The sequence below is a fragment of the Pseudonaja textilis genome, chromosome 1 (genome assembly GCF_049901715.1).
Source record: "Pseudonaja textilis isolate UNSWEBS1 chromosome 1, rPseTex1.2, whole genome shotgun sequence".
Lineage (NCBI taxonomy): Eukaryota > Metazoa > Chordata > Lepidosauria > Squamata > Elapidae > Pseudonaja > Pseudonaja textilis.
Window position 1 is genome coordinate 211,883,330 of NC_141990.1, and position 18,933 is coordinate 211,902,262.

The 18,933-nt window shown below is 35.5% G+C and overlaps 1 protein-coding gene across 2 annotated transcripts in view; it reads left to right on the forward strand.

Moving 5' to 3' along the window:
• SLC12A8 (solute carrier family 12 member 8) overlaps positions 1 to 18,467 on the forward strand; it is a 70,573-nt gene extending 52,106 nt beyond the window's left edge. Inside the window, exons 9-14 of one of the 2 annotated variants that reach the window (XM_026707935.2) lie at positions 5,281 to 5,427; positions 7,336 to 8,017; positions 9,598 to 9,695; positions 11,355 to 11,472; positions 12,865 to 12,925; positions 16,467 to 18,467. In XM_026707935.2, the coding sequence (XP_026563720.1) occupies positions 5,281 to 5,427; positions 7,336 to 8,017; positions 9,598 to 9,695; positions 11,355 to 11,472; positions 12,865 to 12,925; positions 16,467 to 16,632 (1,272 nt within the window). In that variant the 3' untranslated portion in view covers positions 16,633 to 18,467. The remainder of the gene's footprint in view (positions 1 to 5,280; positions 5,428 to 7,335; positions 8,018 to 9,597; positions 9,696 to 11,354; positions 11,473 to 12,864; positions 12,926 to 16,466) is intronic. The other variant, XM_087920390.1, reaches the window with a different exon arrangement.
• The last annotated feature ends 466 nt before the right edge of the window (positions 18,468 to 18,933 follow it).

Below are 18,933 nucleotides of genomic sequence, written 5' to 3' on the forward strand. Positions count from 1 at the left end.
GTCAATTCTATGTCTCTATTCTTGTCATGTCAACATTAAACTTTCTGGAATCAGCCATCTATAATTCACCTCTTTTTAAAGTAGCATTTTAGTCAGGAATCAGTATTCTCTTCTCATCTCTCTCACTCTTCTGGGTATTTGTTTCAAAACCACAATCTCCTTGTCTTTATATTTCAATGTTTTATCTTTTGCCACTTGCAATATTTGCATTTTAATGGCTTTCTTTGTAAATCTAATGTGAACTTCTCTTGGTTAAGCTATTTCTCATTGCATATCTTGTGAAAACTCGATAAACCTCATCTATTCCATCCATCATCTTCTCTTGAGTTATTTCCAAAGCTTCAGCCAGTATTTCTATCATTGTCTCAGCTAAGTTTTGTCCTTTTTCTTCATCTACGTTTTGGAATCTAAGATAGAATTCTGATCTATCCATCTCCCATTTCAACATACCACTTTTATCTTGTTCAACCACCATTAATCTATTATCAATATCTTCAATCTTCTTGTCTCTTTGTTTATCTTCTTCAATTTTTTGGAATCTCTCATCATACTTCAACATCATTTGTTGGATGTTCTCCACTTTTTCATTGGTTTTCCCTGTTCTTTGTTCAATGTTCTCTGTTCTTTGTTCAATGTTCTCTATTCTCTTTTCAATATTCTCTGGTCTTGCTTGAATATTTTGAATTCCTTGCATAATCATCTGCAGAGTCACTTTTTCTTGTTTTTTTTCTTGCTTTAACATTGTTTGTATTGAACGTTGTCCTCCGGATGGTGGAGAGGAAGAAGTAGCAGCTGAAGAACCAGGAGCTGTAAATTTCCTACTCATTTTAAGCAATTCAAAATCTTCAGGTTCTTCTAAACCTTAATCCAATTGTGAAGTAACCAATTATAGTTCAAAATAAAAATAGTAGAAAAAGAAGCCCAATAATAATTATAAAAAAGGGAAAAAAGGGACAAAATTTCTTCAGGTTCTTGTATACCTTAATTCAATCAATAGTTAGATGAAGAAAAAGGCTTAAGAAAAAGAAAAAAAGGGAAAAGGAAAAATTCTTCAGGTTCTTCAACACCTTAATCCAATTGAAAGGTCTCAAATAGAAAAGAGTGCATGAGAATAAACCAGAAAGGTAGATGAAAAAACAAAAATACCAGGAAAGGGGAAAAAAAGGCTTTTAAGGCTTTCCCCTTTAAAATAAAAAGCAAACCTAGAGATTGGACTTCCAAAGAAAAAAAGAAAAACAAAGACAAGCTCCAACAAAGCCAAAAACCCATATAGTTATTACAAGAAAAAAAAAGATAAAATGAAATACAATAAAGCTGGTGAGGAGGGATAGCACAACTTAGAAAAAGTAAAAAGGCCACACTGCACTTTGTTTAATTATCCAAGGCTCTTATTATATCTTTCTTCTCCAAAAACTTATCACCTTTCCCCCCCTAGGTTTCAACACCAGACTCCAGCTGTTGATAGAAACCCAGAAGAGCACCTGCAATAATACTCTCCCATGCTCTTCCCTCTATCTTATCAAATAGCAATGTCCTTGAAAAAGAGTCTCAGTTCTTTCTTTCTCAGCTTTGCCTGGTCACAGGGAAATAGAATATTTTCAAGCCTCTAGTTGGCAGTGTTACAAAGTTTCTTTGCTCTCACTTTCCTCCTCCTTTTCCGAGCAAGATATAATAAGAATTAATAAAAAGAAAGAAAAAGATATTAAAAAAAAGAAATAACTAAAGGGAGCCTCTAGCCCAAAATATTACAAAATCAAAAAGGAGAAAAAAAATAGATGTAAATGAAAAAACCAGTCCAGTTTCAAAATACAAGATCGTGAATAGAAAATCCAGCAATGAGAAAAAAAAAACATTACTTTGACATTCCTGTTTAAAATCGCCGCTTCTGTCAAAACTTTTACAGATTCTTTCTTTTCCCTAGGGTGTCCTTTCAGATCTTAGAATAAAAAAAAAGTTCTCACCAAACTGGCACACTTTCTCTTTCTATTCTATTCCGTTTCAGAGCTGTCCCAACTTCAGCAGCTTTAATGGCTGCCTCTTTGCCACTGGCAAGAAGAGCTTCTCCTGGATCAACCAGGGACTTTGTGGTATCCCTGGGATCGACAGGATGCGCTCTTCACTTTCACTGTCTCTTCGGGATGGTTTAGATCCGATAGGAGCGTCCAGGAGCAAAGATATCGGCAGCGATCTCAGACCTCCAAGATCGCATGCCGTATTGTCGCGACGCCAGCTCCGCCCTCCCAAAACCTAGACATTGATACATTAGGATATGTATGTCATTATTGTTAGGGAGACTTTTATTTTCAAATGCAATTTGGATATTTATTTATTTATTTATTAATCCCATTTCTACCCCACTACTATTGGTGACTTACAGGCAGTATAAAACCAGATAAAAATCAATGAAATCATAAACAGTGAAACAACCCCACCCCCCAAAAAATGCAGACCATAAAAAAGAGAATATAAATAGCTTAACAAAACCAGGAGAAGGATGTCCTTAATAACTTGATCTTTAAAATTTTCTGAAATATTAGCAAGAGGAAGCAAGCTTAATCATAATGAGGAAACTCTTCTACAGAATAAAAAATCAGCCCCTCCTTGTTTTAGCTCTCCAGATATCTCCAAAAAATGGGATCAATGGAAACTTCCCTTTACTTAATCGAATTGATCAAGTAAAGTACTGATGGCAACATTGTAGGCAGAAAAACAAACTAAACTAGCTTTTTAAATTGTACTTGAAAAGTCAATTGGCAGCCAATGCAGAAAAGTAGTGCTATTCGCTCCCAACAGTGATAGCCATGAGTTTGTGGGTTGCTGCATTTTGGATCAACTGTAGTTTTCTAATTGTCTTTAGTGATAGAGCCAAAAAGAGTTTATTACAGTACAGTAGTTCAAGAGATAGTGTTAAAATAATTATTATAGAGCCCCAGGTAGGCTGCTGCTGATGTACCAAGAAGAGCTGGTGATAGGCCCTCTGGCAACAGTTCTTACCTGCTGTTCCAGCAGGAGTCATAAATCTAAAAGGACCCCTCCTTTTCATGAACCTACCTCTTGATGGACTTATTGGTCAGGGAAAAACTCTGGTGGCAACATAAATATCCACACCAGCTCAGTTTCAGGGTTTACCTTCAGCCTGATCCAGAGATAAAAAAAAGGAATATATGAAGTGATTAAGTTGCAATAGTGAAGAATTTGTGAGCACTATACATTAGGAGTTGCACCTGCAAATATACTTTTGACTGTCTCAATGCAAAAGGGCATTTTCCCCAAAAAGTGTGAGTGGAATGTCATAACACTTTGAATAAGGCCATTTCAATTATGTACAAAGCATGGTCTAGTCATAGTATTTTCGAATGCATCAAAAAAGTACTATTATTACTCAACAATGCCATTTTCAAATTACTTCTATTTGATTCTTTTCCATATATTCCCCACCTATCGTCACTTCTTCTCTGTACTTTGTATGTGTTAGTGACACACTTTTTATTTTTTAAAAAATAAAGTTGGCTTGGTTTGGTGGGATTTGATGAATTCTGATCTCTTATATGACTTCCAGTACTCCTTCCTTCTGTTGCAGATTGCTGTCCTAACCAGAAACAAAATTTAGCTATAATACTTACCAACTAAAGTCCTGTAGTGTAGAGCATAGTGATTATTACCTCTGAGTAAAACTTCAGAGGATAGTATAGCCCACAATTTTTAGTTACTGTTTTGGCATTCCTAATTATGGTTGGTATAATCATTTTCAGCACAGATTTGTAGCTAGAGACTGAAGGCAAATTTACCATCCCTGGAAAATAGGGCAAATATGATTGGTGTTAGCTATTTTGAACTAACAGATATTATTCCATATAACCTACTTTCCTTTGCATCAGGATTTGTGGCGTTACTGTCTAGGAGGAAAAATTAATCATGTAGAATAGGATGTCAAGGTGAAGCCTTCAGTAATGATCTGATAAAACAGAATAGGAGGAGAAAGAGGGAGTAGTGTATTAGGCTTTATTTGTTAACACACACAAATTACCTAGAACGATTATAATCAAAGGTGCCAAGAGCTGGAAACAATATCTTGATAACACTGCAAACTTGTGCACTTACTTAGCATTAACACCCAAGGAACTCAATAAGATTTACAACCAGCTAAAAGTATGGGACTGTAAAGTCTTAGATTTTGTTGTTTCAAGGGGAAAAAAGTCTTGTAGGTTTAAATTAGGAAAGTAAGGGCAAAAATCCATTATTCAATTTGCATGCCCCACTGAAGTGGTCCCGAAGTAACTGCCTCTTTAGATTGCTGTCCAAAATTATTGGCTGGAGGATCTCATTTGAAACATGTCATAGAAAAACATGTTATTTAATTAAGGTATATTATCCAAATTTAGTCTATCTGAAATTGTATAAGTACATTTTCCTGGACTGCAACTCTGTTCAGGTATGTAAATGAAATAAAATATCTGCTACTCCCTTTATTTTTCTGTAAAGGTGTACATGTTTCTTCTGAAATTGCTGCTAAATTAAGCTTTTCTCATTGGATTGCTTTACTCTGGGCAAAGCAAATTAAAGCATATTCTTTTGTGTTGTTAATTAGGGACAAAATACCAACAGAATACCAATCTTTTCTTGCAGCAAAGTGCTTCTCACTGGTTTGTGGCTCATTAGGACATTTTTTTAAAATACAATTCTTCAAGTTTTGTACATGCATTATCTGAAGAATCTTTATACCAGCATTGTAAAAAAATGCTGTCACTCCCCTATTTCTGATGAGGAATGAGACTGAGAGAAATCTACTAAGGAAAGGACTCTAGTTCAGTGTTTGTGCATTCAGACTAAAGAAGATAATATATGCAGCTGAAGGCTGAACTCTGGAGTACTTGAATTTCTCTAAGCCTGCTTGTTTGCTTACAGATGTTTCATTACCCAATTACCAACAGGTACCATCATTAGTGCTAGTGAGTGTAGGTTTTGCTTCCTGTTCAGATTATCTCAAGTTTAATACTCATCATCTCAAGATAGTGCTGGGAACGCATCCAGACTAAAACTCTAGAAAATTAACCAATCATCAATGTAGACAGTACTGTATTAAACTAGATGGACTGATGGCCCAATTTGATATAAGGATATTATGCTTCTACTAATGGCTGATGAGATTTGGGCACCAGATTATCTGATTCATATTTTCAGTCATTGTATTATATCAATAATCCATGTAAACCACAGTGATTTTTATTAAATGTGTCTTCCATTAATCAAGAAATTTGTTTTGCTCTCTCTTTTTCTTAGGTATCCTTGGTGGGTTTCTTATTCTTACTTGGTTTGTACATTTCATCCTTGGCATCTTGTATGGGAGGTCTCTACGGAGCACCCCGAATCCTTCAGTGCATTGCTCAAGAAAAAGTGATACCTCTTCTTGCATTTCTTGGACATGAAGTTAGTAAACAAGGCATTTTCTGTTTGTTTTCTGTGTATAGATATTCTGTCATCCATGATAGATTTCCCTTAGCAGCTGTCTGATAAGCATTATTTAGACCTTTGGTCATTCTGAATAAGAAAGGCTGTGATATTATATTGAAAAACATTTCCAAATCATGAAGTTTATTTAGAATAGACTTTCATTCCACACTGCTAATACCATTCAGCACATCTCTGTTCAATTTTTAAAACAAACAAGCTACTGTGATGCCGTACACTGTCTTCTTTGTGTAATATTTTCCCAGGATCTTTTACTGAATGTCATTGCTTTGCAGAGTCAATCTTTTTTTCCAGAACTTCTGGTCTTCAAATATAAGTTAAATATATTGTTTAAAGTGTGTGATATCAATAAACATTAGTAATGTCTTAAATAAAAAACATTTTTTTAGCGTGGCTCAGTTTAGTTCATACTGTAAATGGCAACTATGGTTTCCCATTAACAGAAGTAGATATAATGACCCTTTGACTTGCAAGCACCCCTCTCTCATCTCCTTTTCACACTAAGCCTTGTAACAATCCTGCCGTATTTCAGGTGCCCAATAAACTTCAGACTATTATTTTTTAGCCATTGATTGAGATGGGCAGCTACAAAAATTGCATGAATGAATGGATAAACAAACAAATATGAATAAATATCCAAATAAGGTTGAATTATCAAATTATTCACCATTGATGGTACAACAGAAATGTTCAAGGCACAATCCAGAATTCATTATATTCTGGTGAAGTAAAAGTTCAAAGGATAGAGTAAAAAGTTACGATCAAAGCAATCGTAAAGGTCACTTGTCAGAAAATTGTTACCAAATTTACATTCATGGCTCAGTGGATACAAGATGATGTTTGTTGCTGATGTTCAAAAGTCTGCAAAGACTTTTGTATAGGGAGCTCTTAATTTTCTTCTAAGACCAAAAATACTAATTATCCTGAAACAAAATGCAGGCTATTCGGGAATATCATTAATGTTGTAATCTGGATCCAAAGAGTCAAAGGAAGCAACAGTCACTGCTGCTGTCAGTTCTGTTTGGTACATGGTTCTTCAGGAGGGCAATCAGCAAACTCATTGTGTTGTCCTTCCTTAGATGAGGATTTATCTGAGGACGTCCCAGTCAAGCAGATTTATTTATTTATTCGTTTGTTTGTTTGTCAAGCATGTACAAGATAACAAGTATAGGTATGAACATAAATATGAACAAAGGAAGTAAATAGAGATAAATGGGGACAGTAAGACAGGGATGGTAGGCATGTTGGTGCGCTTATGCACCCCCCCTTTAAGGACCTCTTAAGAATGGGGTGAGGTCCACAGTAGACAGTTTGAGGTTGAAGCTGTGAGGGGTTGAGGTTGTAACAATGGAGTCAGGTACGGTGTTCCAGGCGTTGACCACTCTGTTGCTGAAGTCGTATTTTCTGCAATCGAGTTTGGAGAGGTTTACCTTGAGTTTGTATCAGTTGTTTGCCTGTGTATTGTTGTGATTGAGGTTGAAGAAGTCATTGACAGGTAAGACATTGTAACAGACAATTTTGTGTACTATGCTCAGATCAGACCGCAGGTGGTGCAATTCTAGATTGTCCAGGCCCAAAATTTTGAGCCTGGATGGATAGGGAGTTCTAGGGTGAGTGGAGGAGTAGAGTGCTTTTCTTGAGAAATAGCTCTGAACCCACTCAATCATCTTAATGTCATAGATAGATAGATAGATAGATAGATAGATAGATAGATAGATAGATATAGATATAGATATAGATATAGATATATAGATACACACACACACACACATATATATATATGATTTAAACGTTATCCAGAAATATTTTATGACAGATTATTGTCCATATGTAACATATGTGATTAGATCTTTGTTCTTAATGCAGAAAGGGCCGAACAAAACTCCAATAGCTGCAATCTGCTTAACAAGCCTCATCACCATGGCTTTCATTTTCATTGGCCAAGTGAATGTTCTTGCTTCAATAGTTACAATCAACTTCATGCTTACATATATTGCTGTGGATTATTCCTATTTCTCAGTCTCCATGAGCTACAATCTTAAGCAGAACTCCAAAATGATGCGGCAAGCGGATGCCAGGACTGTGCTAAGTTGCTCTCGACCTTTAATACTCAGCAAATCGACTTGTTACGGATCAAATGGAACAGATGAGCGCAGGTCAGATGGAACTTTGCTGGAATTCACCAAAGATATGAACCATCTTTTTAAGCCTGTCAGTCAAGATCCAGGCATTGATCTTGAACTAAAAGAAAACAATGTGGATGCCGTCCAAGTGATCAAGCAGAGAAAGCAAAAGAAGGCAGCCAAGCAAACATTAGAAGACAGCTTTTGTTTGGCTCTTGAGAACGACATTGCTCATATTCAGGAGGGTTGCAATGATTCCCTAAGATCCAGTGTCAAAAATGTGCAGCATTTTTCACAGCCAAATTGCCAAGACGTGGATGGAAATGATGCATCTCCATCTGTTATTAGAGAAAACAATCAGAAGGAGGAAGATGGAGACCAACATTTGGATGAAATGCAAAAACCCTCCAGTCCACAGATGGAGGGTAAGAAGATTTGAAGCGCATTAAATTGTTATGTATTTGAAAATGAAAAATGCTCATTTGCTTTTCTAAGTAAGGGAAGTGATCATTTATATGTGTTCAGGCTGTTATCCCTTGTGACAAACTGTTTTTTTTTTTTACAACTGAGCACAGAGACTGTTCTGATTTAATTTACCAATGGAAAAGTGGCCCAGAGTTAATTCACTACGAGATAATTTATGGCTTAGTGTCTTTTTTCCAGTGCTCTACAGAGGCATCTCTCATCCATACAGCAATGTGAGATGCATTTATGTTTAATCTTTACATGGGTGGCAATACATTCCAAATGTTAATACTCAGAACATTAATTCAAAGTGTGTAAGAACAAATGGCTGTAGTATTCTACACCAAACAATTCTGAGTTAAAATGGAATTTATTATATTGCATAGCTGGATGTTTTTTATATATATCTGAAACATGCATAGAATTGTATAAAAAGAATCTGAGGCATGCGGCATTCTCTGGGTGAAATCCAGTTAGGGTATTTCCATTGCTAGAATTGCTTTCATTAGTAGAGCTAGAAGAGGTCCTCTATATTCCTTCAAAATATGCTCCATATTTTCTTCCCTGTCTGAAGCTGATTATCAAGGGGAATAGAAAGAGATGAACTACTGCATAGGCAGAAGTTTGCTTGCAGAATTTCACCCAGTAACTATGTTAAGTGAAATATCTCCTAATCAAAACATCGAGTTAGAAGAGTTCTGCAAGGAAAAGTGGGAATAAATTCTAAAAGCAAGAACTGGGAGACTCATAGCTGACTACAGGAAACATTTGGAAATATTTCCAAAGGGAGAATTACAAAGTAATGTGCATCTCAATATGCAGAAAGATGTCACATTTAATTTCATATTAAGCCATGAGCCACGGTGGTGCAGTGGTTAGAGTGCAGTACTGCAGGCTACTTCTGCTGACTGCCAGCTGCCTGCAATTTGGCAGTTCAAATCTCACACAGGCTCAAGGTTGACTCAGCCTTCCATTCTTCCAAGGTTGATAAAATGAGGACCCAGATTGTTGGGGGCAATATGCTGACTCTGTAAACCACTTAGAGAAGGCTATAAAGCACTATCTATATAAGTGCTATTGCTATATTGTGGAATGTTGTATCTGTCTTTGTTTACTGAGGAACATACAATTTGACCAGGAGTGCCTAAATGCTTGCAGCTATAGAACACTATTCTCCAGAGCCATCTCCCCAAATCTTCATGAACCCTGTTTCTTTTAAAGCAGAATACATGACACAGAGATTTTTTGCCGATTAGAAAAGGGAGAAAGTCAGATCTGCAGGATTTTCTGAAAGAGATAAGAGGGTTGGGTGACTTGGAACTAGGAGTTTTAGTTCTTCAACTCTTAATTTCTAAAAGGGAATCGAAGGTAAAATTGTGCCCAATTACAAGTAGAATGGATTTTTTGGGTTATTGTTGATTCAGGCAAAGTATTCTGTCCCTAGTGGATTTTGATTTCTTTTAGAAGTACACAAATGTTGCTTTTGAATGTATCCATCTTATAATTTGTTGAAAGCTTTCCTTTCTCTCTTATTCTGCAGATTTAAATCTAAAACAACAAAGACAAGAATTAGAAATTCAGAATATACCAGTTTCTTTCTATTCCAAGCTTTGTGATCATCGGGTTTCCCTTTTTGGTGTGAGTCACCTTCTAATATTGCAAAACTCTTTGTAACATGGTAGGCAAGAAGTTATAAATATTACTATTCATCCAGTAGTAGACTTCAAACCATTATGCATAGAATAGAACTTAACAGCTCTTTGGATTCAAAGATAAAAGGATGCTTCAGAGCAATTCTTCAAACCTAACCAAAACAAACACATATTTTCTGAGGAGTCTGTAACCACTATGGAGAGAGTCGGGGTGATTATAAGAATCTTCTTTAAGGACTTCTTTAAGGACCTTCTTTAAGGTGCTAAATCTGCAACCCCGCATGCTCCAAAACATCTTTTTGCCTCTGAATCCAAAGTAGTATAAAATAATAATAATAAAAAAGAAACAGGGTTTCCAGATTCAAACGTGCTTTTTCAAGAGCCAACTGGACTTTCTGTTTTTTCTTTGAAGATGTTTTGCTGCTCATCCAAGAAGTTTCTTCAGCTCTGATCTTGAAAGAAAAACCAGAAAGTCCAGTTGCCCCTTGAAAAAGCATCTTTGGGACAACCATGACCTGGATAACTGGGAATCTCCATAGAAATTTAGGGTTTCTAGATAGGAAGCACATAGCTGAAAAAATGGGAGCAGTTTGCTTTCCTAACCTAGATTAGGAAAGTGTGAAAAAGAAAAAAAAAACTAGAATTAGGATAAGTCACAACATGGTGCAATGCTTCACATCAGGAAGCTGATGTAACCTAGTTGATTAATTTAAACTAGAAAATTAAGTTGCCTGTCCTAGATCTCTCTAATTTCATGTTGCCTGTATATCTGGGATTACAACATACATGATTCCAGATAGTGTGACTAACTAAGCATACATTTCATAAGCATAACTAAGATCAGAAGTCTATCCATTGATTGGATGAGATGCATCATGATTGAATGTAAAAGTCAAGATGAAAAGGTTCATATGTATAACCACAGATTGTGGGTAACTTGATTAATTTTCTTGGCATTGACTATGGCTATCAGTTGAGATATCTTAACATCATTAAAATGCTAAAACTTAAAATGATTATTGTACTGTGGGTAAATAATGGAGGACTCTGTCAATAGCATTTAACTTTTAATAACTATCTATACATTTCATCTTTAGAAACATTCTGCATCTAAATACCAATTACTAGGAGTGACAGCTAATATCTTCATAATTGGCAGGATAAGTTTCCAAGAAGCATCTGCTGGTCAGTTCTGGGATCAGTTGGATTAAATGCACCCTTAGTCTGTTGCAACATTGTTGGCTTCATAGCTTTACATTCCTGTCCACAAAATAAAACAGATTAAATATGACAGCTGATACTGCCTTTCCCGTATGGTTCAACTCTGGAAATTCAAACAGTCTAATAACAAGTTCAAATTCACAGGAATTGGTTCTAAAAGGTATATAGCCTCTGATGTTAAAGCTTTCACATCCCCAAGGCTTACTCACCCAATCGCTTATATAATTTTTAAATTCATTTTTTTTTGCATAAAAATTTCTTTGAAATCTTGCCAATAATGAGGCAAGAAGTAGAAGATGCTAAGACATCTACCTTTGAATGTAAAGTTCTTACCTTTTTTTCCCACAGAAATTATCATTCTAATAACAAAAACAGCAAAATGTAATATATAACAACTTAATCATAAATATTATCTTTCCTACAGGCAATAGTTTCATTAGTGATTATGTTCATTATTCAATGGATTTATACTCTCATTAATTTGGGACTAGCAATTATTTTGTATTTCTACATTGGCAAAGTGAGTCCAGGACTACCACCTGGTAAATATATATATTTTCTCAAAGTTCTGGCTCTTGCTTCTCCATCTTCTTTTGAGTTTGCTGCATATTCTTTGACCTCCTCATCTCACTTGCTAGATAAATTTAAGTCCTTTAAAGTCTTTACTTCCACTTATAAATTTGTCTTATTCTGAATCGTTGATGATGGTAAAAATTAAGCTTACAATACTCAATGAATGTAGAATAAAGCTTGAGCAGATCAAAATGAAGTTGCCTATTCTTCGTTGTCAATTTGGTTTTAGGACAATAAACTGTTTTTAAAAATGATGTGGTTGTTAAAAACTGAAATATAAAGTAAAGAGAATTAAATATGTGTTTGAATATTAGTGGCTCAGGTGGGTAGTTGGGCTGTTGGTTTGAGCTCTGAGCTTGGCGAAATTTGGTTGCAAATGTTTTGTCACCCTTGATTCGAGCTTTTTCTTGATTCAAGCTTTTTCTTGATTCAAAGTGCACTGACAATGTCTCCTTGAAGGGTGACAAAACATTTGCAACCAAATTGCCAAGCTCGGAGCTCAAACCAACAGCCCAGAAATAAATATTTCTAGAATACTTTTTATATTAATATAAATTAATTACTGCACTGCAGATTAGAAAAAGTATCATGAATTCACAGTATAATACCAGCAGGTTGGAAGATCACTTTTCACCTGAAAAGAATGTGGATCTTTTCTACTTTTCCAGTTACAACCTCAGTGGCTGTCTTTTATAAAAACTGACACTAGTCCTGAAGAATCACCAAACTAATGCTATCAGTCTTAATTTTGTCCCCCATAAATTACAAGTGCAGTGGTGTGAACAGAAGTGTTGACAATGATTCCATTTTTCAGCTTCAGCTAGCTTGCAAACAATATTTGACAGCAGAATCTTTAAAGGCTTTTAAAAAATATTTGGGGACAATTAATTTTATTTTTTGCTGCTTTCTATGCAGGTATAATGAATTATACTAAAAAATTATTCCAGCTGTTCAACATTGCAATTCAAAATAAAGGTTAAATCTTTCTCAACTTTAGAAACATAGCATTGCATCATGGAGAAAAAGTTAAAAAGTCTCCTAATATAGTTAATATTTAGATCCTGCATTGTTTAATTAAACTTAGTTTTAAAAGAGAATCACATTTCTATTCTGGTTACATGTTTGAACTTGTTCAAACTAACTTTAATTGTTAAGGCTTAAAGAAGGACTCTTGATTTTGTAATTCTTCCCTTCAGAGATGTTCCCTTTGGACAAAACAGATGTCCAAATTCTCCAAAATATACAGCTGCCTTTATACTTTGAAGAGAGAAATTTTTCCTGTGCTAATATGTTTTGCCTAGCACAGTTCTCTAACATTTTGCACAATTGTAATCATCTGCATTTGTCTCATTTTTCTACAGGTGTGGCAGCTAATTTCAGCCTTTTCAAGTGGATTAAACTCCTTTTGCTTAATGCCTGCAGGTTGGTCTTGGTGACTAAGGAAAACTGATAAACAACTGATGTTGAGTCTAATGGAAATTAGGATCAGTCCCTGATAATCATGATTTTAAATAGTCACAAATAATTTTGTAATGAAAAATAAAATACCTATAGTAGTTTAAAGTCCTTGTGTAAAAAAATACCCCACTTAGTGCATTACAGGACTCACTTTCAATTATGAAATAATAAGTTTGAGCCACAAAATTTTTGGAACATTACTAAATAAGCTAAAAATTAAATGTGTGATTGAGTACGGTTCAAAATCCTATTACTAAGCACTACTAAAATATTGAACACTGACTATTAACTATTCCTAGCTCTAAAACTCCTTTAAAATATAAAGAAAGAAAGAAAGAAAGAAAGAAAGAAAGAAAGAAAGAAAGAAAGAAAGAAAGAAAGAAAGAGAGGGGGGGGGGAGGAAGGAAGGAAGGAAGGAAGGAAGGAAGGAAGGAAGGAAGGAAGGAAGGAAGGAAGGAAGGAAGGAAGGGAGATCATAAGACTTCTTCAAAATGCCTTCATCTCTTGGGCCTTATGTCAGCAACAACTAACATGGGTCATCCCTTGGCAGTGCCTTCAGAGTCAGTCTGGCATTGGAGCAAGGCTTCAGCTGTTACTGTCAAAAGAGAAATGAAGCAATATTAGTAAAAGCTGTCTTCTCAACAGCTCAGCCATATATGATTTAGTCAGGGGTAGGAAACCGACAATCCTTTGACTGCCCCTGGACCATATCACTGAAGTTCAGCACTGTGACTTTTTGTCTTGCTTTCTGGTCCTATAAGAGCACCTAGTGCACCCTTAATGCACTTATTTAACAGTGAAAGCCATTTCTGAACTAACTAGATACATGCTAAGACCTATTGGATGCACCTTGCTCCTGTTGAGACTCTCCATATTTCCACATTTGTTTTCTCTGTGAATTTTGTAAATTTTGTAAACTTAAAAAAACCCAATAACTTATGGCTCCTGGTTTAAAGGACTGAACATTACACTGAGCTCAGAAGTCTAGTGCAGGACAGTACTTGTTGCAGGTAGTCCTCAACTTATGACCACAATTGACCCCCAAAATTTCCATAGCTAAGCAAGTCAGTTGTTAAGTGAATTTTGCCCATTTTATGACCTTCTTTGCCACAGTTGTTAAGTGAATCACTGCAGTTGTTAACCTGGTAACACGATTGTTAAGTCAATCTGGCTTCCCCATTGACTTTGCTTGTCAGAAGATTGCCAAATAATCCAATTGTCATAAATGCAGGCCAGTGGCCAAGCATCTGAATTTTTATCACGTGACCATGGGGATGCTGCAGTGGTTGTAAGTGTGAAAAATAGTCACACTTTTTTTCAGTGCTGTTGTAACTTTGAATGGTCACTAAATGGAATAGCTGTATATTGAGGACTACCAGTAGTGCAACAGAGGTGCTCATGTTCTGATTGCTGTGATCCTACCGAATAATCAGACTGCCATATCAGTTGAAGTTCCAAATCATCTTTAAAGACACTGCCACACTAGAATAGTCTGGTCTGGGTGACAGAAATGGAGGATAACTGAACCAAGGTAAAAAAAGCACTGTAGGCTTCTGGTACCCCTTGAGAGCCCTCCATTAAACTAGAATTCAGAAGAACTCTTAAATGGCATACTTATTTTGTAGGTCAATGTAAGCCAACTCTGAGCAGCTACAAAGCTCCATCATTGTTCTTTCTCATGCAACACAAACTTTATTCCACCGGAAGGTTGTACAATTTCCCAAGGGAAGTAAATTTAAAAGAACACCGAGAGATCACCTACGTATGGATAACCATTTGGCTCATACTTTTCTATTATTGCTTCCAGTAGCTTTATAGAGATATTAAAAACATTTTGGAGACATCGGCCAATTCACTTATCTCCTCACATGTTAAAGCGTTGTTTTCTAGTGCCTATAATCATCCTACTAATTGTGTGTTTCTTGTATGTCCTGAAACTATATTTTAAGGCATTTATAGTCAACAAATTGTTTACAAAGAATAAATAAGAGATTTATTAATTACCCAAGTATCACAAGAAGTTGAACCAATACATAAATAGGTAAAACTAGGTATCTCCCCTTTCAGAAACTGTATATATGTGGGAGGTAAGCATCCAAATGACAATAGAATGTATTGTGGTTATAAAAATATAGTTCTTAGCTATAGAGCAGCTATATGTTCCCTGGACAATCATTGCTTGAATATGAACCCAGGTCATTGATAATGAACAACTTATCCTACCTTACCCATCCCTAATTTTATTTATATGTGCTTGCGTTGGATTGGGGCCTATTTATTTATTTATTTATTTACTTGCTTATTTACTTACTTGCTTGCTTATTTACTTAGTTACTTATAACATTTGTGAACCATTTTCCCATTAAAAAAACAAAACAAAATGGAACCTTACTACTGAATGTTAACTCAAAGCAAACTGTAAAAAAGATCCTGGGTTAATTTGGTTTCTGCAGTTAGCTTAGAGACATCCCATTGAGTCTTTAGCTGGAGTGCTTTCTTCACTCAAAACTGAGCCATGGGTGACTATGGCTGGTGATATGGGAACACCCAGGAAAACATTACTATCTTGCTATGGCATTACTTGGGGAATGGGACAAGTGAAAGAAGCTTTCCAGCAGCTGTGTTTGTTTAATATTATTAAAACAAATTGTCTAGGGACCACATGTGAATGTGTGTCATTTTAAACTTTTGAAGTAGATTTCACGGCTAATTACAGCTTTTTTTGTGTTCTACCAAGTGATGTATAGTAAGGAAAATGCTGTTTTACTGTCAGACATGTGTGAATGTAACTAAACATTATGCCAATTTCCCCCCCACCCCAAAAATGTTTCATTTAATAGGGAATTAACAAAACACTTACTATACTAAACGAATAGAAAAGAAGTGAAACAAAAGATCAAACTATTAAGGTGTGAAGAAGTCAAATTAAAAACAATATAGACTTCGAAAATCAAAGATAAATAGGGAAGTCTACACATGTGTATTTAACATTTCTATTCAGAACAGGATTTGCATTAGACGGAGGTTATTGTGGAGATGGTGCACAATAAGCTGTCTGAGCTTTACATTTTTCCCCCTCTCTCACTTTTTTCTCAGGACAGTTGCCTGCTAACAAGGAATGTTTGGAAGTGGCAGGCATCATGTTAAGAGGTTGGTCCTTTGCCATAAAGCACACATTGTAACAGGAACAAACCTCCACCTTCTAATTGCATGGATCAGAGCAGCTAAAGTACTTGGCAATAAATGAGAAGAAGTAAATATGTGTGGAAAATAAAAAGTTTTGACTTGCATGTGTTTAGAATAGCCGTTACATAAGAAAGAATTCCAGCCAAATACGAGAGCCATAAGAAAAAAAGCTGGCATTCCTTTCTGGAGTTGAGTTTTGGGGTGCTTTGCAGAATGCATTCTTCTTTCTTTGTTTTATTTACATAGTTCAGAGTGCAGCTGCAGATCTATTGGGAAACAATGGGGCATCTGAAGGTTTTTGTGTTCTTTTGTTTTGTAGGGGAAGGCCATCCCCGGAGGAGCGATTTGTTGTCACACCGACCTTTGCAACAGTTGGCATGGAGACCACTCAACTCACTGAAGAGAATACAGATTTTGCTTCCCGAGATCGTTACCATCATTCCTCTTTTATCACCCGAGAAGAGTTGGTCCATCAGTTCCAGTGAGAGAGCTATGTGCCATTCACTTTACCAGCCAATTAAAGACCGAGTACAGACATACCATCTGATTAAAAGGCTTTCCCTTTTCACAACTGATCTTAATGAATGCTGAAACTTCCAATTAAGGGGAGTTAGGGGGAAGGAGCGGCAGGCAAGTTCAAAACCTGCTCGGTCTAAAAAAAAAAAAAAGAGGGTTTGGGTTTTCATTCCAGGGCATCGGATATTTTTGTGCAATAACTATCAATCTAAAATAGAATGTGGTTTTGTAACACTGACGGTACCTGTATTTGCTAGAGAACAAATTCAATTCCATAGGCAGGTCTTTCTGAAATCTAGAATTACCCCAGGCTTCTCCAAAGTAGTTGGTATTGAGCGCCAAAGATCAATGGGACTATCCATTGGTTTTATTGTTAATATTACTATTTGTAGTACTGTTAATCAAAATAGTGTTTATTTTCATATAATAAATATTTGGGGATTGATGAGCAATCTAAAACTTAATGAAGAGGTCAAAGAACAGAAGAATTTAGGGACCCCCTGAGTTACAGAATGTAAAGAAAGAAAAGCTATTATGGACAATCAATGCAAGTGTTTTCTATGGGTGGAACAGAGAAGTTTTCTACCTTCGCTGGAATTGGATCAAACTTTTCTGAATCTTGCAGTTGTCCTGAACAATACTTTAAACTCATACTGACGCTTCCTTATTTATATTTCAAAAGTTAGGCACAAACAATTAGCTGTGACGTAGAACTTAAATTGCACTTTAGTCTTCCATGCCTTCTAGTCTTGCCCAGGATGCCGCAGAGATAGTCATGATTACAATTGAGCCCAGTGGATGAGAAACGAAATGTCTTCTTCCTCAGGGGGAAAAAAATCAGTCCAGTTGCCTTTTGAAAAAGCATCGAGACAAGAATTTATGTGCTTGGTAAAGCGACTTGGCATCTGATGCCAGTAAAGTAACATTGCCAAATTGGATTTCTGAGTAATTAGAAACACTGTGGAAACATGTTTTGTTTTGTAGTAAGAGTCCTCAAGGTTAATAAATTGTCATATTTATACAAAGATTAAAAGCTACTTACTCATTTCTCTTTCCCTTTCTTTTGCTTACAGTTTGTAATAAAAGTCAATAATTCTACTGTTAAGTATAATATATCTAAGAGCTTTACATGCCAGGTTTTCAAAAATTATCATTATCTATTTCCCCTTTTTTGTTTTTGCTGTTTCAATCTCTTTCTATTATTTTCTGCCTTTATTTTATTTGATTAATAATAAGTATTGTTGCTAAAACAAATAGCAAATGGCACTTCTTATTTGACTGCACAGTACAACCTGAGAGAACTATGATTTGGCTTTATGTTCTATGAAAAAAAAAGATGTCCTGCTAATCCTTTTCAAATTTTTGTCATAAGTGAAATATATCCACTTTTACTTTGTGCTTGAAAAAACCAAATTCTTGCCAATTAATTTTTTTTTTTTACAAAGGTTGCAAATATTTCTACATTTTCTTCTGGAGTTTAAGTTCAGATTCTAATTTCTGAAATTTCATTTTCTAAATGCTAAATTTTATTTACTGAATTATTTTCTTATGGTTTTTTTAAACATCTTATTAAATAAATTAATCACTGGGTTAATCCATTATATGTGAGGACTTCAGATTAGAATGTATGTGTATACAGCAGAAAAAAGTAGGCTGCTGACTATAATAGGGCCTATTAAACCAATGAAAAACCAGGGGGGGAAATAGCTTATAACATTCCTGTTTTTTGTTGTTTACATACTAATGCTTGAAATCTGCAAAGCAAAAAAGCCAAACAAGCAATAAAAATAAGTGTGGAATGGAAGTGGAATCAATTAGTTTAAGAAGTATATTTCCTTTCTCTAGATATGATCAAGCAGAGGATTAATAGCCCATTGTGAGGAATGCTTTAATTTAGATTTGTACAGCAAACCAGATGGCTGAGCTTGATGGTCTAAAGAGCTCCTTTGAACTGCTTGGTTTGATGATCTGTTGTTCCATATTTGGATAAATGGGTAATTGTATAATTAAAAGCATTTGATGCTTGTTAATCACCAAAACTAGGTTATGTATGTTTCTGTGACCGAGAAAGAAGAAATATGTAATTTTCATTTTCATTTAAGGTTTCTCAAAATGGCAAGATAATTATGTATGGGGTTTGTGTGTGTGTGTGTGTGTGTGAGAGAGAGAGAGAGAGAGAGAGAGAGTGATAGAATGAAAGAATGAGAGAGAGTGACAATTGTTTTTTTTCCTTCATCTTAGATCCTAAAGAAAGTTAATGCTGCTTTTTC